General features: G+C 36.2%; 3 protein-coding genes across 4 annotated transcripts; all 3 read left to right on the top strand.

The window, feature by feature from the left end:
- The first annotated feature begins 3,864 nt into the window (after nt 1–3,864).
- Nucleotides 3,865–10,483, top strand: LOC6041052 (superoxide dismutase [Cu-Zn]). The gene is made up of 3 exons (XM_001850311.2): nt 3,865–4,145; nt 9,903–10,121; nt 10,174–10,483. Exons 1-3 carry the CDS (start codon nt 3,954–3,956, stop codon nt 10,417–10,419), a joined length of 657 nt encoding a protein of 218 aa, XP_001850363.2. The 5' UTR covers nt 3,865–3,953; the 3' UTR covers nt 10,420–10,483.
- Nucleotides 10,484–10,625: 142 nt separating this feature from the next.
- On the top strand, nt 10,626–12,510 carry LOC119769848 (ionotropic receptor 75a-like). Of its 2 annotated transcripts, XM_038263563.1 has the most exons (3): nt 10,626–11,857; nt 11,912–12,138; nt 12,202–12,510. In XM_038263563.1, the coding sequence occupies exons 1-3, from the start codon at nt 11,150–11,152 to the stop codon at nt 12,455–12,457; spliced, it is 1,191 nt and encodes a 396-aa protein (XP_038119491.1). In that variant the 5' UTR covers nt 10,626–11,149; the 3' UTR covers nt 12,458–12,510. The 2 variants fall into 2 exon arrangements, with proteins under 2 accessions (XP_038119491.1, XP_038119492.1); XM_038263564.1 differs by lacking the exon at nt 11,912–12,138 and having other exon boundaries at nt 10,626–11,868.
- A 3,479-nt stretch (nt 12,511–15,989) lies between these two features.
- Nucleotides 15,990–17,730, top strand: LOC119769832. Its single transcript, XM_038263526.1, has 2 exons — nt 15,990–16,037; nt 16,091–17,730. The coding sequence occupies exons 1-2, from the start codon at nt 16,015–16,017 to the stop codon at nt 17,217–17,219; spliced, it is 1,152 nt and encodes a 383-aa protein (XP_038119454.1). The 5' UTR covers nt 15,990–16,014; the 3' UTR covers nt 17,220–17,730.
- Nucleotides 17,731–23,638: the final 5,908 nt, after the last annotated feature.

Below are 23,638 nucleotides of genomic sequence, written 5' to 3'. Positions count from 1 at the left end.
ACGAAATCATTTCGAAGTCGTCGTGCTATCTTGTCACACTCGCCATTTCGACGTTTCGAGCAAAACGCGGTTAAAAAAAACGAAAGCACGCAATGTTAACAATAACAAACACGTTTCGTTTGGCTGACTATTATGTGCGTTGTCCCGAAGTTTGGTTGAAGTTGGTTGCTGGAGTCCCGAGTTATAATTACAAATGTTTACGGTAATCTAACTTGTACGTGCGTCAAACGCGTTCTGTCCTGAAACTCCTTTGGCCAGTTGCACGACAAGGTTGAAACTACTTTCATAAGTAAAGTGACAAAAATGCATGGAGTTTTTTCGGATTTCGTTGAACATGTCAGGATTGAAATCGAATTTTGGGGATCTGTGAAGGTCAAAAGGTGAGGCAATGTGAGCTGCACAAAATGGCGTTCTAAACTCAATTTGGCCCAAAATGCACGTACGACAAGTTAGCACGACGGCGACGATTTGAGAGATTTCGTGCTTGCCATTTCATTAAGGTACATAACTTTTATAACCAAGAGTCACACCTTATGTGAACTGTCATTTGAGTGAAAGGGATACACTATTGTTTACAAAAGTTATGTGCCCTTTTGAAATGTTAGGCTCCATTTATGATATTTGATACTCAACTCAAACTCTAAAACTTTTATAATTATCAAATTTTAAGAAATTTAGAAATTATTTTTTCAAGTGTTAAAAGCGTCAGAAGGTTTCTTTCATGTATTTTCAATGATTCCTAATCAAACTTGATTTTTTTTTTCAATTAATTATAAATATTAATATTTAAAGACTTGGAGAGTATTTTGTAATGATTTATGCAAAAAAATATGGAAAACTATCGATGGTATAAATAAGTTTGTGTATTGTAAACCGTTTTCAGCACGAGATATATAACAAAATCGAGTTTTGCAAAGAGTTTCTTTTTTTCAAGAATTAAGAAAAAATATTGTTTTGAATTTTAATTGATAGTGAAACTTTTTTTTCGTTTTAGTTTGGCGTCCATGTGTTTGGTCAGCTCAAAACCAATAAAAAATATCAATTTAATTAGATGAACTTTTCAGTTCTGAAATGAGTGCTTTAATGCATATTGGTGACGATAAAATAGGGGAAGATCATCTAATTCCAGCGTGCCTCTAATGTTGCCATATCAGCACTTTGACGTTCAATTACAGCTCATAAAAAGCGATTTCAACTGATATCGAGTGATAAATAGCTCAATAGGAAGTGAGCAAGCAAGTTTCTATTTACCATTTTTCAAAAAAAGTTGTTGAAATATTGATAATCAGGAATTAGGAGCGAGTGCTTAACCTGCCAAACATACGAGAATTTCCCCTAGTAGTTTATGCAACAAGTTGCAAAAAGCTGTCGTACATGAAAAATCATGTTTTGCAACAAGTTTCTTACAACGCTTTTGTGTTAAACTTCCATGAGTTAAGTAAATATACCGTTCAAAACAAAACAAAATATTGAAAAATGTTACTTTTCGATACAAGTGTTGAAAAGTTCAACTTTTCAGCACCCATTTCAGTTCTGAAAAGCACAGGTAGGTTTTTGGTAGGGAAAAGTAGGCCGTTTTATTTCTCAAGGAGGACAGGAAAAGTTGACAGTTTCACAGTGGAATTGCGAAAAGGTCATTTTGTTACTTTAATTCACCGGAAATTAAGCAAATGAATTGAAAAGATGTTTTTTTTGCCATTTCCGAGGGCTGAACTATTATCAAAGCTGCCCATTAACACCACATAAGGGGAGAGCCCCCTAAGGGAAAACTATGATTTCCCAACTAAAAAAGCATTTCTATGGAAGAATTTTGTTCGATGTTACAACACAAATAATATTCTTCGTCATCCATGTGAAAAAGTCTTTAAAAACCTCAAAATTGATCGAAAATATCAAATTTCTAAAAACATTTTCGATTCATTTCAAATAATCATGCGCGGCAATATACACCCCAACTTTGGGGCAAAATGCACTACAACAACGGGGCAAAAACTGACAAAAACTATATAAATCAACAATTACAATATCAATAAACGCTTTTTATATTGCCCAAAAATTATTTTGAAAGTTCAATCAAAATTAGATGAAAACACAACATTTTAAAGTTTTGCTAACTTAATCTGTTTTTATACTACGATGCTCTAATTTTTTCAGCATAGTTTTGCAATGTTAATGGAAGCTTAACATGATTTCTATGATTTTTTCCCGGAAAATTTGTCCCAATACCAAGAAAAGCAGGGGGTGAATTTTGCCTCGGGGGTGCATATTACCCCCTCTTCCCATACAATTGTACCAAAAGAAAAATGTTTTTTTTTTATTTTACTTTCATGAAAATGCAGCTTTTCTAATAAAACATTTAAAATATTGATCCTTTCACTGTAACTTGGATTTTGCCCGCACTTTTCCTTCGCACTTTTGACAACAAAATTTGAAAAACTAGGCAACCACTCGTTGTTTATTTACATTGTTGCTAGGCTCACTTTGATCATTTTTGAGTAAATTTCAAATATCCTATGCCAGTTTGACAAGTCACAATAGTGCGATCGATAGCAATAATTTAGTGTGAAGTCCAAGTTAGTGGGTATTGCGCAATATTTGAGAAACTTTATGAAAAAGCGAAGTAAATCAACACAACTTTTTAATTATACTCAATTTTCTCAAAGTTCTCAAGTTGGTACAAGTGTTGCACATTGTTCACAGTCAACAGATTTTTTTTTCTTTTGGTACAATTGTCTGTGATGTCAACGGGCAGCTTTTATTTAAGTTTTATTGATTTATTTGAATCTTTCCTTTAATTCTTTAAGTTTTCAATTTCTTGTATTGTAGATCCATATTTGTATGAATGCACATTCAAGTATTGAACTTGCAAAGGCACTAGAAACCCATTTTCTCTTTTAGTTATTATTGTCATACATATTGGTTTTATTATTATTAAGTTTAATTTCATTTTAAGGGAGGTGCATGGTTGTTTATATGTACCATATTTTTTTTTCTGTGTATTTTACAAACTTTAAGTAAAATAATCACTAGCGTGCACAGGGTGGGGCAACATGAGGCAACTGCCCCACCATCCTCAGAAATTTGTTCTAAATTTGGTCAGGGGGTGTCCATAAAAGACGTAATATTCGAAACCTCCATATTATTGCCCCACCTTATTCAAGGAGCTGGGTACGCTACTGAAAATAATTGTACATTTTGACCATAAACAAATAAATATTTACAAACTTGCTGAAAATTTATGCGAAAAATATTGTTTTTCTCATGAAAATAAATAGACATTTTTTTCATCAAAACAATTTTTTACCATGAATCAACAGCTTTTCAAATTTGCCAAGATTTTCTCTCATGAAAATGCTTATAAATTAGAAGAAATATTTGTATTCTGTTTCAACAACGCGTAAAACTTGTTGATTTAATAAACTGAATATGAACAGAATGGTATGGAACCATACTGAGTATGGTAGAAAGTTGGTCAAACTACCTAAAGAAGTTGTTTTCAACAATGTTTAAAAAGTTTTTAAACCATGATTTTCTCAATTAAAATAAGTTTGAATATATTTTTTGGGGCAAAAAAATTGAATTTCTCGCGTCTCTGTATTTTTTAGGTAATCTCGTTTGACATGTTCAGTTCATACCAATTTAATTTAGTTCACGTACATTACTGCTGTGGCAATTATGTAATAAAACTGAGCTACTATCGCTCGAATGACCATTCAACTCATTTTCGCTCTCATCACAACTGATGCAGCAATTATCGCAACTCCAACGATGACGTCCACAATAGAACAACGAGCGCTGCGGAATTCGCCGTGCATTTTCCCCACTCCCTTCGGAAGCTTATTAATACAACCTGCAAACCAAAGGTATTTCATCAGTTTAGTTAGAATCGTTAATCTGGACGGTTCCGCGGCGCGTACCATTTTCCTCGAAACCATAAAAAAAACTCTACCACAATGGCAACCAGCCAACTCCTGCCGATCCTGCTCGTGGTGGTGGCAGTTACGACCGTTACGGGGGCCAAGTTCCAGCGAGCCATCAACGACGACGTCGAGTTCATCACGCCGAACGCCGGAGGGTTGGGACCGGTCGGATTGGGTCCCCTCGGAGGGCCACGAGGCTTCCGGGGCATCGAGATTTTGCCCAGAGTAAGTTTTTCGTGGAAAAAACGTGAAGGTGATCACGTTTGCGGTGTGATCAATCTGTGTTGCACGCCCTGAACCTGAACTCAACGGACGCGGTCAGGGACTGCCCGCGGGGGTTGATCGATTCCGGGCCCCATGGGAAAATGCATTGTTTGTTGTGGGGGGGTGCTTATCGTGCGTACCAGATCACATCGTGGAAACATACATTAGACTGAATGACGCGGGAATACTCGTGAAGCTCTCAAACGGCTTAAACTGTTGTGTTGTTCAAGATCAAGCGCGTGTGAATTTATGGAGGAAGGGAAATTAAAACTGATCGACAAGTGTTGGAGGAAATGTTAACTAGACATTATCGTCATTGCTGAATAAATTAGTTTTTTAGTGTTTACATGCTTACAGGCCCTTCGATAATATTCGGTTGAAAACATGATAAAAGTAGTGTGGTGGTACAAATTATACAAGATTTTCATATGTTTTTGAAAGATACCCTTTGGATTTTGAAGACCAATCCATCCTTTTTATGGGGTGTACCCAAATTGGCATAATGGACATTTGGCATAACGGGTTTTTAAGAAGGACGTTTGGCATAATGGACGTTTGGCATAATTGCTCCAAGACACCAGGGACGTTTGGCATAATGGATATTTGGCATAATGGACGTTTGGCATAATGGACGTTGGGCATAGTCATTTCTAGATTTTTTTTTTGTTTTATTTTATGAGTATTCCTCATTTTCACGAATGAAAATGTATTGTTTATTTACCTTTTAATAACTATAAGAGATTATCTTTTTTTTTCGAAAATTTGGTATCTCTATATTATTTCCCCAATAGAATTTTTTTCCCTTTTTGATTAATTCAGAATAAATTTTTGAAGGAAATTGCGATATTTTTATTGAAAATTTAGTTTAATGACGGAAATATCTCTTGTTAGCTTTACATTTTTCCCCTTTCAATATAATTAGCAATAATATTTTTTAAATACAATTTTCCCTTCTTTCAATTAAAATTCTACTAAAAGATGAAAAAATCTCTTCAAATCTTCGACAATTGAGCTGTTATAATGCAATTTTCCCTTCTTTTGATCATAATTTAACTTGAAGAAGGAAAAATCTTTAAATAAATTCACATTTGTCCCTTCTTTTTTTCGAATTCAACCTAAAGAACATCCAGAACTGGGCAGCACTCGTCCGACACGAGAGTTGCGGTAAAATTCACAGACACAGAGAACACAGTTCTAGATGACCGAGAGAATTATGCCCTCGAGTCCATTCCAAGAAAAAGTTCATCCTTCAAAACAAAAGTCCGGAGTTTAAAAAAAAAATGGTCCAATAAACCAAATTTTCAGTTTTTGCGTTTTGAGTGTTTTTAAATAACCCTGACTCAAGGCGGTTTCAAAAACACCCAAAAACCAAAAACTGGAAATTTGGTTTATTGGACCTCTTAAAAAAAAAAAAAAAAACTCCGGAAGTGTTGTCTACGGGAATTGAACCAGGGACCTTTAATAGAATAACTCAATGACTAAACTGCCTTGGCCACAACAGCTTGGTGACACAAGAGTAGTCAGATGTCGATTTATGACTCTTGTTGAAGATTTACTGTTTTAATTAATTAAAGAAATTAATTGTTTTGCAGGTATGATTTGGTACCTGATGGAAAAATACTCTCGACCCTGTATTTTGGGTGAAGGGATGTCGATTTTGCTATTCTTTAAATATTTTCAATTAAGTTCCATCTTTTTTATATTCAACTTTAAGAAGACAAATTTTCTTATAGATGTTCTCTTTAAACATTTCTATAATTTTTGCACATTTTTTCTCTGTCGCTTTATTTTTTGCAATAAAGTTGTTTATGCAATTTTCCCTTCTTGTATTTATTCAAAACTAATCTTAAAGAAGGAACATGAAAACATAAAAATAAAGCGATTATCAAACGTTTAAAGAGTGGCAAAATTTGGATCTTTAAAGAGACTTTTTCTACTATTAGCTGAATTTTATATAAAAGATGGGAACATTTCATAAACAAACTCAATTGTCAAACATTCAAAAAGTTTTTTTAGAAATTTTCCCTTCTAAAAGTTGAATTTAAAATAAAAGAAGGGAAAATTTCATAACTACTCATTTGTCAGATATTTAAAGTAAGAAAAAATGTACATCCCTTATAATGGTTGAATATTTAAGAAGGGAAAATTGCATGAAAAATAATTGCAAAATATTGACTAACAGACTAACATTTTAAAAGGGCCAAATACTGAATATTACGCCCATTTAAAATGCTAGTCTTATTTAAAAAATTTCATAATATTTTTTTCGAAAAGATCGGAAAATTTCACGAATGTTTCATGTATTAACATTGAAAATCATACCATTAATTGCTGAGATATCGTCAATAGAAAATGGTGGGTTATTTTGGTGAGATTTAGAAAACTCAATTTTCGTGTTTCTTTTTCTTAAAGCGGCTCTATCTCAGCAACCCGATGTCCAATCTTCAACGTCTCTTAGACAATTTTATAGCAAATTTTCTGAACTTTTCAAAAAATATATTTTTAGAAATGGTCACTTATGGTCACAAATTTTTCGCTAAAATCAAACATTCGGTGGCTATATCTTGAAAACGAAACCCTTTATCAAAAAATCTGTAAAGTACTTTTCGATTGCAAATTCAATTTTGCATTAAAAAATAATGTCAAACTTGTTTTTGCATAAAACTTCGATGTTTTCCAAAAATCACTATTTTTTCAAAAAATCATGACTCGGCGTCAGATTTTTTGACCATGTTTCTCTATAGCTCAAAAGTTGCGGATTTTTGTCCCCTAAAACATATAAAAAAATCTCGAAAATCAAAAAATACGTATTTTGGGAAATTGAGTATTAGTGAAAAAAAAGTTGATTAAAAAATCTGCAAATTTTTTTCCGTGTACCTATTTTTTTTCTCAAAAGTCCTCAACAATACCTACAACTTTGCCCAAGACACCAAATTGATCAGAAAATTCACTCAAAAGTTACAGCTGTTTGAATATTTACATACAATTTTTGTATGGACAGTTGCCAAAATTGTATGGAGACTTGTATGGGCATAGGAGACTTGTAAATAGCATATTTGGTCATAGGGAAGGCCCCCACAAAGTTTGAGCCAAATCAAAAAATACAAATAAAATCCATTTCCGGTTTTGGTAGAGAATTGCTCCTTTGTTTCGTCGTCCGTGTCTGTCGCGGGTGACCATGAACGGCCATGATCGATGACGACCAACTTTTTCAAAACTTAACACGAATACGTGTAAGTTGGTTGAGAATTACCCTTTTATTTAATTTAAAATGCACAAATAAGCTTTATGCAATTTGTTCTAAATAAAAAAAAAAATTCTTTTATTTCCCACATGCTCACGAAAACGGTGCCCGGAGTAGCACCTTCCCGCCTGTCTCAACAATAGTAAACAATCAATTTTACAGTTTTTGCCTTTCTTACTAAAGAAAGGTATAGGTTTTACTTTAAGCCAGGACGTCATTTCCAGCTTCGTAAATATGTCGATTCAGCATGAATTTTAAACCGAAAAATCGCTAAAAAATCACACTGCAGCGATTTTCGACGCTCTATCGATTCACCTTGATAAAACTCGTCTATCTCGAACCCTCGAATTTTGAGAAAATAAATTCCGTGGAGGTCGAGTGATGTTCGTATGTGGTAAAATTTTGCTAAATTTTGTGTCGCGCCGTTCTCAGCTCCCATAAATCCGATTTCGATTCTCCTAAATGCAGATGAAAGCTAGTGTGCTGAACCTGGGCGAGTTGCCGCGCAAATTTCGAATTATCCATCTGTTTTCGGATGCGGCCAGACTTTTCCAGAAAATACACAGTTTTCAAATGAAAATATGGTCAAAATTTTTCATTTTCATACCTTTTATTTATCTCAAAAATTGCATTTTTCGAGCCCTACAACCTCCCAAATTTTCATCCAGATTCATAATATGGTTCTGGAGTTAGAGCCGTTTGATTGACCTACCATAAGAAACAAATTCCCTAAAAAAAGGTAAAAGCCCACCTGGTGACCTTCGCCAACATTTTTCATTTCTGATTTTATTCGAAATTTCTTGCTACATTCATAGTACAGACCATAAGTGAGCATCTGAAACAAATTCGACATCGATCGGCAATCCCGATCAATTTTTAGATCGATTTACTTTTTGCCTTTCTTACTAAAGAAAGGTATAGGTTTTACTTTAAGCCAGGACGTCATTTCCAGCTTCGTAAATATGTCGATTCAGCATGAATTTTAAACCGAAAAATCGCTAAAAAATCACACTGCAGCGATTTTCGACGCTTCGTCGCCAAGTTGTCAAGTTGAGCTTCGAATACTGGCGCGAGAATGCTGGCGCATATGTTTCGGCTCGACTTATACTCGTTCGTAGTAGCTTGTCTACCGATGTTTCCTTCAACATGTAAGATATCGTAGCTTTTTGGTTTCTTTTGCTCTGTCCGTTTTTGCATAACTGTCCAATGTTTATGCAAAAACTTTTTTGACATAGGACATTCATCCGGGTACAATCAATTTGTTTCCCGTGTGCTCCTAAAATCGCCTTTAAGTAGGCTTCATTTGTCGTGTCGTTTTATTTAACAGAGTTCATTGGATTCCAATAGGAGCTTTCGAAGCTTCTAAGCTTTATATCGTTTTCAAAGTTTTCAATGCTCGCGACGCCAATGGCTATCTACCAAAGGTATTGCGATTGAGTGTGTAGTGGTGCGGTTGTAAAAATATCTATCTCTGACTCTCTCACTTTCGTAGACGCTGAATGGCAAGCTTCCCACTGTGCGGTTAACTCGGTTTTGCTTTGCGCCTGCTTTGTTCGGTTTTGGGCTCGTACCAAAACTAGAAAACCAAAACCGCGGTGTGTGTCGTCACTTGCGCATTGGAAGCTAAGAATTTGTACGATTAAAAATATTAGATAGGTGAAAATTGCATTTTCAATTTCTTTTAGAAAACACATCATTAATAATACCTTGCTCTCATCATAAGATTTTTTGTATCAAGTCGATGTTGTGAATTGAGATATGTTATATTCTTTAGTAAGAAAGGCTCTATGTCACCCCTGGTGGGATTAAATCGGGTTTTTTTAATGATAATTTAAATTATTAGCAATACATTTTTTTGCTCCCTGTTTTTTGGGGAAGTTTTGAACAAACTTGAAATAAAATTTTTATTGGCCTCACTTGAAAATACAACTGTTTTCAAACTTTTATCGATTGCAAAATGTATATTTCTTTTAAAAAAAACTTAGTAATTTTTTTAAATTGCATTTTCATAAGTTTTGAAAAATCATGAGCTTTTTAAAACATATCTCCGAGAAATTTTTGTCCATGCTTCATTGTGGCCACCTAAAACAAATAAAAAGATGTGAAAAATATACGGTTTTGTACAGTTTCACATTTTGTGACTACGTAGATTTTAGAATATTTACATACCATTTTTATATGAACAGCTGCCAAAATTGTATGTGGTGCAAAATCAATTCTTTGGTCATAGGCAATTCCCCTAAAGTTAGCTAAAATTGTTTTTAAAGTTGTTTTTCTTCCTCTTTAAAAAATAGGAATTCATTTTTCATATTTTGAAAAATTAAAACAGACTAGAAGTTTAATGAAACTTTTTTGAAATGGTTTTTTTTTTGGGCTGCTTCTCATAAACGAATCAGCTTATCTTTAATTTCTTATGCAAATAAATAAAACTAAAGCTGTTGTTTTGTAATACGTTTGTTCAACTTTAATAACAGCCCGAACCGTCGTGGAAGGCCGGCGCCACCCTGGTGGCGGACAACCCCGAGCAGCAAATTATGGGCACCATTTCGTTCCGCCAGTGGGCCCCGGGCCACGTGGAGACGGCAATCAACGCGACCGGGCTGCCGGTGGGAAAGCACGCCGTCCACGTGCACGCGTTCGGCGACATGAAGGAGGGCTGCAAGTCGACCGGTCCCCACTTCCGGAGTAGCATCGTAAGTATCCTTACGATTTTTGAATTGTTTTACTTTTTTGTTGTTGTTTTAGATTGGCAACATTGAGGTTAAGGAAGACGGCAATGCGATGATCGATTTTCACAGTCCGTACGTGAATCTGTTTGGATTTGCCGGGATTATTGGCCGTTCGATTGTGATTCACGAGAAGCCTTCGGAGGTGTACCGGTTCCCGGATCTGTCCATCAACAATCCGGTGTCATTCCAGGGAGAGGAAGACACCGTAGGAGGTCGGATTGCGTGTGGAATAATTACGATTTTGGACAATGTTTCGCAGTAGTGTGACTTTGAGTCGGAGTTGTTAAATTGTTATGTTTAAAAATATATTCAAATTGTATATAGTTTAGCTTGTAGTTTAAATCCAGGGATGACATATCAATTGTCCCTATTCGGAAATTACTAGGTGAACATAATAACTCAATTTTATCTAATTGAACCATTTAATCAAGGATATATAAAAGAGGCTCACTCTGTACTGCAATCAGTTTGCTCCCAGACAGTAAACTTTGACTTCTAAAATGATTCAGTTCAACTTTATTCTGTGGGTTATTCTTACTTACAATTTGTCACAAGTAAAGTGTAGTGTTATCCCTTTACTGGAGCAACTTATATCACATCAAAATGTGCCGTTACAAGTTGTTCTTCGAACTTGTTGGTCTTCGGAAGAAGAAGTGTACTTTCACAAATTGTTTAGTGAAAACAGCCTGATAAGCTTCGGAAGAGCAATTGATTCCCCTAGTCAAAGATCGGTGATCGTAACGGACACAGCTTGTCAAAATGTATCGTTTGTGTCAGAAAAAGAACGTTCAAAAATTCAGTGGATTTACTTCAACAGTAACTCTTCATAGTTTTTGAACATCCTTGCATCGCAGAACATAACCGTGGCAAGCAAAGTCCTAGCCGTGGTCAAGTCCGGCGATGGCTACAATATCAAAAGTGTCTTTCGTTACACCGTTAACGGTCCGCTGATCGAAGAGTTGATCGGTAGCTGGCAGAACGAAACCCTCCAAATGATCACTCCATCCCGAAACCTCAACTTGGGGGTGATCCTCAAAGCCGCGATCGTTTGCAACAGTTCGGCTGATCAAAGCGCAACTTTGATGAACGTTGAACTCACCAAACAGTTGGCCTTCCTTCTCAACGTCACGATCAACTTCGTGTGCTTCAAGGCCTGGGAAGCCGCCCGTCAAGGGGATGACGTGGACTTGATCGCAACGCCAACATACATTACCACCGAACGACTCAAGCAGGTCCACTTCCTAGCCATGACTGGACCGCTAGACTACAAGTTCATATTCCGGTCACCGAAGCTGTCCTATACTCATAACGTCTTTGCAGTGGCCTTCCACTACCGCGTCTGGCTGTCGATCCTGGGCCTTATCCTGCTGGCAACGGTTATCCAGGTGGTCATAATACGCGTTGATCGCGCAGTGGTCCACACCGACAACCCACGTGACCGAAGCTTCGCCGGAGTTTTGCTCAGCATGATCAGTCTCGCCAGCCAGCAGGAGGTACTGATCGCGTCGCGAACGATCTCTTCCAGAACGCTCAGCGTGGTGATGTTGTTCAGCCTGATGTTCCTGTACATTAGCTTTTCCGCTAACATCGTGGGCTTGATACAGTCCCCGTCGCGGACGATTCGTACTCTGGGGGATTTGCGTGCATCTGGAATGGAACTGACCGTACAGGACGATCGTATCAACAGGATCTTCATCGGGGTGAGTCACTGGTAAGTTTCTGAACCGCAATTCTTCAAACATTCGTGATTGCCGAACCAAACCAACGAGCACGGCTTCGTACCCTTGCCGGAAGGTGCTGATCGAATTCGTGCGGGTCTGTACGCCTTTCATGGCGATACCAACCTGATCTACCGCTACATGATCGATCACTACAAGGAGGAGGAAAAGTGTAACTTGCAAGCGATCAATCAGTTAATCCCGCTCAACGGATACTACTCAATATCGAAGAACTCCCCGTACGTAGAGCACATCAAAGTCGGGTACGATCACTAAGCGACACACTAAACCAAACGATCCTCACACATTCCCCAAACCACCTTCAGCTTGTTGGCGCTACGGGAGAGGGGCTTTCAAGCGCGCGAAACGGAAGCCCATTACACCGGGAAGCCGCCCTGCCTGGGCGATAGCGTTTTTGATCCGATCGCCATGGTGGACGCCCTGTTTGCGATGCAGCTGATGGGTTGGGTGACGGGCCTGGCACCGGTCATTCTGGGGTTCGAGCTGGCCGAGAAGCGGTACGGTGGCGTTTGGCGCGGGGCTTTGGGGAAGCGATTGAGGAGTTTTTCGAGAAGAAGTTGAACTTTTCGAACATCATTCTAATCATTATTATAAAAAATGGAAGTTATGTTTAACCTTCTACTGCTCAAATTTTTTTCGATGATTTTTATTTTTCCCGTGTTCAGGAGGTCGTTTTGAGCAAATTTTGTTCTACGATAAACTTTACTTCTCGTGTTTTTTTGTTTTTTTTTTATATATTTCGTTTGAATTCCTTTACCGTCGTTATTCCTATTATGTTTCGATAACACTGGTGTTGTTTAACCATCTGCAACCCAACCCCGCAGGCTTCGAGCTAAAAATTCGCCAAAAATCTATTTTCAACCAATTTTCGATCTAGGTATAAAAAGCATTGGAAAGAAGAACTTCAGAGTTTTTTTTAGCTAAGGGCCTGAAAACATATAAAACCCAATAGTTTATAGGACCTTTACAAAAAAACTCTAAAACTCATAAAACTTGAGAAAATTCCAAGGTTGGAAGTGTTACTTTGCCAATGCTTTTAAAAATATCATCCTTTTCTGGGGTCAATTTTGGCTGTGTTACATACTAAAAAATTTCTCTATATTATGTGAAAATAAGTATGCAGTAATTTTTGTTGCCTCTAAGCATTTCTTTACAATTTAAATGATAATTTTATTTAAGCATAAAAAAGTGTTAATTTACTCGATACTGAAAACATGAATCACATGTAAACTCAGTTGATGTAGACGTGAGATTGGACGCAAACGGTAAAATTACACGTAAAATCATGTTTTTACGTATAATTTGTTGCAAATTTACATCAAATTGCATCTAAATTTAAATGTGTTACATCCAAGTTACATCATAAATGATGTAACATTCGGATTTTTTTGTGTTTGTTGGTAGAAAATGTGAAAAACAATAAAAAAATAGAAAAAAAAAAACAGTCACATGAAAAACTAAATGTATGACAAAAGGTCGAATGGAAAAAATGTCGAATGGACGAAAGACCGAATGCCAAAAGGTCAAATGGACAAAACGTCAAAAGGGCAAAGGGTCGATTTTTTAAAAATATTTCTTTTTCAAAAATAACTTTTGATGTGAAGCTAAACGCATGAATATTGAAAAGGAGCTATGAAAAGCTGTTTTTAACGCTTCTGTTTTTAACACTTCTATATTCTTTTAAATGTTGAGGTCTTCCAATCTAATCTGATCAAATCAAATAAAATTTAGATTTAGAAAGAGGATTTTTTCAGCACGAGTCATTTATCCAACGAGGTTAACCGAATTGGATAAATACGACGAATGTTGAAAAAATCTAGTTTTGCAACGAGTTCCATACAACATTTTTTGCATTTCCGAAAATCACCCATCCAGTGAAATTTTAAGTCAAGTTTTTATGTATTTTGTCAATAAATCGTTTAAATAAAAAAATGTTGAAGAGTGTTACTTTTCGAAACAAGTGCTGAAAAGTTCAACTTTTCAGCACCCATTTCAGCATTTATTTTGAGAAGTGTTGCTATTTGATTCTTTTATTTTTGGTACAGAAAGGTAGGCAATTTCGTCTTTCAAGAATGACAAGAAAAGTAAGTAGTTTCACGACGGAATTGCAAATAATGCATTATACTGCCCATAATTGAAAATTCGGCTATTATGCCAAATCAAGTATTCCGAGAAAAACGCGTTTTAGTGTTTGTCACAAAATCTCCGTCAAGGCAATTTCCCATAAGAGTTGCATATTAGCCGTTTGGTTTTTCGCATCGGCAGCCAAGTCTAAACACTTTTTAAGTGAAATTCGAGTTCCAGAAGATGCGTTGGAACATCCTCTACCAACTGGTGCTAATATCTCGTTTTTGCCAAAAGTGGATATTAGCCGTTTTTTCAATGGTGGGCAGCATACACCATACACCGTCATCAGGGGTGATATTGGGTCATACAAAAATGCTGAAATTTGTATGACCCAATTTCACCCCCAGACCTAATGTCACCTGATGACGGTATCCAAAATATCTAAGTATTGACGATTTTTTTTTTACTTTATGTGATTTTTTTTTTCAAGGTGCTGTAAGGTGCATCGAAATTTTATGAAATTTCAAAACATTTTTAAACGAGCCTAAACATTCTATTGCCATATATAAATATGCTATTGTCTTTCATATGTTTATAGGACCTAATCAAAAAAATGTCGAGATATGATTATCAATGCAGAAAAATGCATTTTACATTGTTTTTAGTTGATTTTACTTCTATTTTCGTGGGATTTTTGAAGTCTTTTGAAAAAAATTTTTTCCCATTGATTTTTTGGACCAATTTTAAAGGTGGATGGGGGGTGGTGGAGTGACAAAAACTTTGAAAAATATTTGCAATGACCTTATTTAAAAAACGTTACTTAATCCACCGGAAGGTGGTTGCTGCCTTCCTCCTAAAAGCCTTGCAACCACACACTACGAAAGCTTTGGCTAACGCTTACTTAGTAAAGACACTATATATCTGAGTGCTGCCATCTAGGTATGATAAATTTAATGAACCATTTGAAAGCACTGCAGTGTTTGTGTGCGTGCATTGAGCGTAAAGTTCCGACAGCTATCCGCCGGAGCTTTCAAATTATGTAAATAATGACCCTTTTTAGTATCAACCAAAACAGTTTTTCGAACATATCTTTTAAAGTACTGCACCAAGCCGGATGAAATTTAAAAAAGACTTAAAGAACCTGAAGGCAAATCCAAAAACATAGATCCGGACAAAATCGGTCGAGCCAGTTCCGAGAAAAGTGAGTGAGAAAAAAAATTCTACGTCCATCCACACGCACAGACATTTGCTTTGCTTTGGTTAGACTTTGATTATAAGAACTTATTTTTTGATAAAATTAATCATCTAAAAAACGTGAAAACAATTTTTTGCTAATTTTGGAAAATCTCAAACTTGCTAAAATGCAGAAAATTGCTTTTAAATCCTCTTTCAGTTGATTGCACTTCTATTTCCGTTGAAATTTTGAAAGCTTTCAAACATTTTTATCACCACCTACGTGTATCTAGCAGCGAGCTGACGGTCTTTAATTAAATATTCGACGAACGATTTCGACACTTGTTCGACAAACGGATTGAGTTGACTTCATGGAAGTCACAAAAGGTGAGCAAAGCCAAAACATTCTGATAAGGATAGCCTCATGGAGTAATTTTTTTCCTAGAAATTGCACAACCCATTAAAAAAGTTACTTATTATTAAAGTAAATTAAAAACGAGCAAATTTCACATCATGTTGATTTGCATGACAAAAAAAGTTTTATTTAAAATAAAGACGTGCCTTAATGTAATGTCTAAAGATAACCTATACTGTTTGCATTTAGCAGTTCTGCTTCTTTTAAATTTGGTTTCGACGCTATCAACTTTACTAACTTTCAAAAGACTTGTCTTCCTTTCTTAAAAGTAAAATCTCACATTGCAATTAGCAATCGACCGTTGCAAAAACAAAAATACTACGGCTTATCAGTGCCGTACATATCTGCGTAAGTGAATAAAACTCTTCACGCAACGGTGAATAAATTCATTCTTTGGATTACGCAGCTTTAGAGCAGAACTGCAAAACCGGGTTTCTCCAAGTGTTTTTTTTTCTGCTGAAAAATGGCACCACCAGCCAAAAAGGCGTAAGTCGAAATTTTAGTGAGGTGAACAAATAAAATTTAAAGTTTTCCTCAAGGAAAACCATACCGAATCGCACGTCCGGAATTCACTGTGGACTTCGGGGCAACGAGTACCAGATCTTCATGACGATGTACATGCTCGTGCGAGCCCACAACAAGTATCCTGCGCACCAGGATTACGAGCTGCGTATAGAACGTCCGGAACCGGAAGTGGGCAAGTTTGACGACATTTGGCTCAAGGTGGGAAATGAGGAGGTGTTTGTTCAGGTTAAGTACGACTCGGTTAGTCCAACGCTGACCGAAGGTATGCTACAATCGAAAGGAAAGGATGATCGCTTCTCACTTTACAAGTACAGTAAATCGTTCAAAGAGTGCAGAAAACTAGCCGCACCTCAACGGGGAAAGCAAATCTGGTGGAACGTGTTAATGACGAATCTTCCGCTGAGTGGGAAGGTATCGGATATTTTTGAAAGTTTCGATGTCGACTGTATGCTGACTAAAGTGTTGGGAACAGGAGATTTGGTGAAACTTAAAACTGGAAAAATGCAAAAGGAGCTTGGTGCGTCGAAAGAGTTTTATGAGGATTTTTTACTTTCCGTGGGAAGTGAAACGCGTAAAACAAATAAATCCTGTTTTAAAAAACTTCAGAGGATTATACAGGATGAAATAGAGAGGGTGATGTTCGAGGATGCCGAGCATACAATTCACAGACTACGTGTTAAAGTAGTGAAATGGGTTTGCAATAAAATTTGTAGGGACGAGAAACATTTCAACAGGAAATGGGTTGATGATTTTTTCAAAGACATACAAAGTGATTATAAATCGATTATAGAGGCCTATCGGCTCGAGCTTAAGGATAGATTGGAATTATATGAACATGTGACTATAGGGGATAGAAGAGTTGATAGATTGAAGCAATGCATGCAAAACGAGAAGATTATTCTACTGTCGATCGTAGAGTCGTCAATACTGCGTTTGAAACAGATTTACCAGATTCTTAAGGATGAAAAGTTCACGTATTTATTATTCAGTAGATTGCAAAATATTTCAACCAGAGAAAAGGTGCTAAATGCATTGAAACAAAATGACTCAAGTAAAATGTTTTGGTTATTCTGCATGATCGGAAAGATGCTAAAAACTTGTTTGAATTTACACAGGAAATTCACAACATGTGCACCACGATAATCATTATATCTGAAATGACACGAGATCTTTCAGACAATTTCAACGCCAACAATATTTCCTTTGAGTTAGATTCTGAAGAAATCACAATGGCTGATTTCACTACTAGCACTAAGGACTATCTATCCAAATCAACGGTTACATTTCAAGGAATTGAACAAACGATTGAAGAGCTTCCAAATGTGCCAGGATTTGAATCAAACATATCCGGAGCTTGTCTTGAAGCACTGATCGATGGATATCCGGTGATAATTGGTGCTAAATTACCAAGTGTTGAGTCACGGTGTTCGTTCTATGTAGGAAGAAGGTTTAGCTCGATAAGCTCAAATTACTATTCGCAATCCAAATTGAGGGAAGATGATGAGGTTTGTTTCGTGGAAAACGTGCATGAAATTGATACAAATAACGATTTACTTTATGGTTTAGTTATTAAAGATGAAAACGAACTAATCGACATTGAAGCCCTTATCGATGGATCCAGCAAATTGATTGTGTTTGTGGAGTATTTTGAAGATTATTGTTACATGAAAAAATCATTAAATTGTGATAATTGTGACAAACATTTCAATTTCCTACGTACGCGCAGATCGTATTACGCAGATTGGTGTATAGGTGGTAAGGACGAATACAAGTTTCTTGAACGTACCCAATATTATCCCAAACAAGCAATCATATTAGCCGGAGACATTGGCACAGGAAAAAGTACGACATTCCTCCGACTGGCCAACAATCACAAAGAAGCCTATCCTTCAACATGGGTCATTTTTGCTGATCTCAACACTGAAACCACTAAAAACAAGGAATTTGAGCTCGAAGAATCAATCACAAAAGATTTTGCTGTGCAATTATTGTGCAATCTGGTTGCAACGGAACAGGACAGTGAATATTTTGAAGATTGCGTTATGAATGATCCTGAAAACGTGGTTGTGTACCTGGATGGCTTCGATGAAACTTGTCCAATTTACAAAGACAGTGTTTTGAAATTTATAGAAGTTTTGGTTGATTTGCGCGTCAAACGTATTTTTATCAGTACTAGAACTCAGTTTGAAGGGGAGCTCATGGAGCATTTTTCCACGATTACGTATAATTTGTATCCATTGGATGAGAAAGAATGTGTTAGTCTCTTGGAATCACTGTGGAAAGAAGAAGGACGGTCAGAGCAACAAGCATGTGAAATGGTTAAGGAAATAAATAATAAATTACAGCATTTTATGCAAGGTGTACCGATGGTATTTAAAATGTTGGCTAAAATTCCATCAAAAGATGTTGATAATTTTATGGTAAACAGTTTTACACTGTACGATTTTTTTGAAGTTTTCATGAAAAACATTTTGGAAAGATACTTTGTTGAAAAATCTAAAATGAACATCAATCAAAACTTTGTAAGAAGCAGGGATATTCCAAGATTGCAGGAAAGTTACAGCAGAGATTACAATTTGATTGCTATCAAATTACTGTACACTGAAGATCATGTTGGAAAGTTTTTCTCGAAACATGACTATGACGAATGGACAAAGTTATCTCGCCAACCAATTGTTTACGTGACGTGCAGTGAAATTATAAAAGAATCCCGCTTTGTCCATCAGTCTTATGCCCAATTTTTCGCTGCTGTTTTCATTTACGACAAGTTTATTCAAGAAAATGACGGAGAACAATTTTGGGATCATTACAGGCCAGCGTTGGTTGCGGAAGGGCTCGTGAGTGATTTTTTCTTTCAAAAGATATTTTCGAACTTCAATAATGACACCCAATCAAAAGTTATGCAGTTATTTGAGCTAGTTTTAAGCGTCTCAATAAGATATGAAAGTGAACAGAATTTGTCTATGTTTAAAAAACATGTTCTTCAAAATAAACACATGAGCGTAATTAGAGAAAAATTTATAAGTTCTCTGTTCAAAATTAATCCCTTTGAAGCGATTGAAATCGCCATACAATTCCATCAAAATTCACTTGCAAGAGAATTTATAGAACTAGACAAATCTTTCATTTCGCATACTAATGCACGAGGTCAAACACTGTTGCACTTGGCTGCTAAATTCGGAAACACTGATATTTATGGATATTTTTTAATATGTGGCCTCAAACCTGATGTTTTAGATGGACAAGGAAATACACCTTCCAGATTAGCGTACAAAAGCAAACAATATGACATATATACCCTAGATAAAACTCCCGAAGATCCCCTTGATGAATTCCAAAGTCCTGCAGTTTTGTATATGCTTTTACTATTGGTTCTGCATTTGCCAAATTTCCCCGGAGCAACATTACGAATCAAAGAAAAAAGCCATCTTAGAGTTCTTGTTGAGCTTAATAATGACTTTATTCTTATCACCCTCGATAACACCAAGGATCTGGAAGAATACATAGAATCAATCATAGAGGATACAGAAATGTTTGCAGAAGTTTCCAATCAACAAGACACCGACGACATTCTAATTTTTTTGCACGCTTCCTATCCGGATCCGAAGAGAATGTTCAAGGAAACAACCGACCCATTTCAAGCGTCTTGGGACCCAAGTGAAGACATGCTCTATAGTTTCGACAAAAGGTTGAAAGTATTTTGCGTCGGATTTTCGGAAATGGATTTCCATCCTCAAGCGCTGAACAAAATTACCGAAAAAACTTTACTCAAAGATACACAGTACGCGCTGTTAAGGTTGCAACACTTGTGTATTGACTTTTTGAACAAATCCATTCGCATGGACGGGACATTTGCACAAATGGTTATCTCACAGTTGCATCAGGAAGCGTTGGAGCTACATAACGAAGAAGCAAGATTTAAATACCGAAAATTTCAGTTCAAAGAACCTGTTTCAAAGTTGCCAAGTTTGGAGTCCTTTCTCCAGTGTGAGCAACGTGTTCCGTACATTATTAATGACAGCATTGAATCGGCTAAAATCAGCCACTATCTTGGAGATCGTATTAATTACCACGTGCCTGGAAGGATGCTAATGGACGCACATTTGATTGGTATCGTTATGGAAAAATTTAAAAACCTGCAACTTGTTCAAGTTCATCATTTGGATTGCAATTCAAAGCTAACGAATAACAATGATTGTGACAACTGCACACTTATTTTGGATCAGTGCCAAAACATTTCAAAAGTTTGTAAAGTCATCGTTTCATTGAAACATCCATTGGCAGGACCAAATCTTGCCATTAAAGATCTCGATGATGAAACTGTAAACATGGTTAAAATGTACAGCGTTACTAAACAGGGCAATTACATACGTTTAGGTGATTTAGAAGAGATTTCTTTTCAATTTTGTATTCAAAATGGAGCTTTGGAGTACATTGCACTAAGTCAACCAATTTACCTAGGTCAAACTCATCATAATTACTTTTTACCGTGGCGAAACAAGATAAGAAAGTTTTCAGAAGAAGTTCCACTAGCTGATAATTTCTATGAGTCACTTGATCAGCTTCTCAGCATCAAATTTCCAGTAGTATCCAACACGAAAAAACTCGTCATTTCCACATGTAAGGAGTGTGACGAAACAATTCTTTCCCCAACGTCGCTGTCCATGCTGTCATGTGAGGCCAGTTGGCGTTTCAAAGATAAATTAGTAATTTCCACTCACCTGTTTTCGCTGTCGGAAATTTCAAACTGCCCAAGCGCAATACAGCTGCTCACACAATGGTTCCAAACTGAAGAAGATGATGCTCTTTCGTTCAGCTGGGTACAATTTTATCTGGAAAAATATCCCGAACGTGTTATAGTAATGATAGACGCGTTGGACGTCGATCTGCAGGAAAATCACATCGATTTACTGAAAACGAACTTTGCTGAAGCAAACTTTCAGTCCGTGCTCGTGTTTGTAGATTCTGACGAGAACTGGGATCAGATACGGGCAAAAATTGCGACCGTTTGTCGATTTGAGTTATACAATTGGACTGAGTGGGATAACAGCAATGAATCAAGGGATAAATTATCGATACCCGAACCGTTTCCATCGAATGCCCGCGTCTGTGAACATTTCAAGCAAAATCCATTCGCAATCGTTGAACACAGTAGTGGTTAACTATTGGAGCCTTCATTAAAAAAGGTACCTACATAAACGATTACACTTTTCAAATAGTTACAATATGAATTACAATTTATCTATTCATTTATTCAACACAAGGATAATCAAAGAAATGTGCTGTTCAAACATTTACAAATTATTATTTTATACCTTTAAACATTGCATTGTCTTCAATGACAATAAAGTTTAAACTTGTTTTGGAAGAATAAAAAAAATCAGAATACAACTGAGGTAAATCGGGACTACACACAGAAAAAAATAATGTAAATTTGGAAGCTTTAATTTTTGAAGGTTGAATATTACCTCTTTTATGATGTAATATTACCTCAATTTAGACTGAAAAAGAGACATTACACCAGAAAAGTGGTAAAATTACACATTTCCAGAGGTAAAATCCCGAGCATGGGTACATAACAAGGGAAATGCGTAATAATACCTTTCTCTGGTATCAATACCAAATTTTGGTATTCCTGGACCCTTTAAAATTTGTCTGAGGATTATGCAAGAGCAAAATGTGCTATCATACCAATTTAAGGTATTATTTTGATATTGCAAAATTGCAGAGTTTGTCAATGGTCGAACACCACATTTTGGTATTCTTTTGGTATTACTGTATTTTATCAAATTCCTCTGAAACTATGGGAAAATTTTGACCAATTTTGACAAATTCATTAATTTTGCACTAAAATGATGTCTCAAAGCGAATGCTTTCATTGAAAACCGGAAATTTCAAACTTGATCTTAAACATTTTTGATTTACCCCCTACAGAAATGACTTGAAATTGTGGAAAATTTTCTAAATCAGGATGGCACATTGGTATTGAAAGGTTTCGTCAATTTTCTCTGAAACTATGGGATTTTTACCAATTTGGACAAGATAATAAATTTTGCGCAAAAATGACTTGAAAAAAAAATGTTAAAGCTGGTTTTAACATTTTTTGATACACCCATTAAGATTTTTTTTAAATTGTTGAAATTTCTCTAAGTCGGAATAACCAAATACTTTGAAAAAAGAGTCAATCGAAAGATTATTGAATTTTGGTGAATTTCAATCCAGTTTCATTTTAATAACACTTATTTTTCAGTCTTGTTATTTTTCAGAAGCTTCAAGAACTTCAAGCACAGGCCGTTCATCAATGACAAATGCATTCGGTGTGGTGAAGAATATCACTAAGAACAACATGGAATCATCAGGTGAGTAGATTTGGCTGTTGCATATGGATCATTACCGTTTTTTCACTAACTGCAACTGCTGCACTAAAAATGGTATGAAAATACCAAATTTTGGTATTACTTGTTCAAATACCAGCGACCATAATGTGCTCTTGGTTGCCCAGTAATAGATGGTAAAATACCATGAAATCATACCAAAATCATGTATGTGGAAGACCACAGGAATACCAAAAAATGATTTTCCAAGGGCGCGGGAATATCTAAAATTAAAACCATGGCAATAACAAACTTTTGGTATTCAAGCAATGTTCAAAAATCCAGAAGATCTCAACTTGGTATTGAAATGGTTTTATTTTGAGGTATTATTTTACCCTTGGAATAACATTGATTGGCATTGTTGTGCCCTTCCACATACAAGACTTTGGTATGATTTCATGGTATTTTACCATCTATTACTGGGCAACCAAGGGCACATTTTGGTCCCTGTTATTTGCCCAAGTAATACCAAAATTTGGTATTCCCGTGTTATTTACCCCTGCTCGGGATTACACCTTTTTTCTGACATAAAAGATGTACCCCTTCCCAGATGTAATATTACCATGATTTTTTATTCTGTGCAGTATGTTTAGTAAGATATACCAACATGAGTTATATGTATCAAAACTTGCATAAGGATCTGGCCAGTGATGTTGAAAATAATCGCTAGATTGGAGAGAGCAATCAAACCTCCCTTGAGCCTAGAATCCTTCCAACTATGGTTACGAGTCCAAGTGGCACCCATCTGAGCCACTGAGACTAGCCGTTGAAAACCCAGTTCTCAATTTGTATCATTTTTTTTTATTTTAGTTCCAAATCAAAACAGTTCCCGAGCAGGGGTAAATAACACGGGAATACCAAATTTTGGTATTACTTGGGCAAATAACAGGGACCAAAATAAGCCCTTGGTTGCCCAGTAATAGATGGTAAAATACCATGAAATCATACCAAAGTCTTGTATGTGGAAGGGCACAACAATACCAAACCATGTTATTCCAAGGGTAAAATAATATCTCAAAATAAAACCATTTCAATACCAAGTTGAGGTCTTCTGGATTTTTGAACATTGCTTAAATACCAAAATTTTGTTATTGCCATGGTTTTAATTTTAGGTATTCCCGCGCCCTTGGAAAATCATTTTTTGGTATTCCTGTGGTCTTCCACATACACGATTTTGGTATGATTTGA

The sequence above is a fragment of the Culex quinquefasciatus genome, chromosome 3 (assembly GCF_015732765.1).
Source record: "Culex quinquefasciatus strain JHB chromosome 3, VPISU_Cqui_1.0_pri_paternal, whole genome shotgun sequence".
Taxonomy (NCBI): domain Eukaryota; kingdom Metazoa; phylum Arthropoda; class Insecta; order Diptera; family Culicidae; genus Culex; species Culex quinquefasciatus.
The sequence above is the reverse complement of the archived record's forward strand: the minus strand, read 5'-3'. Positions and strand labels throughout refer to the sequence as shown.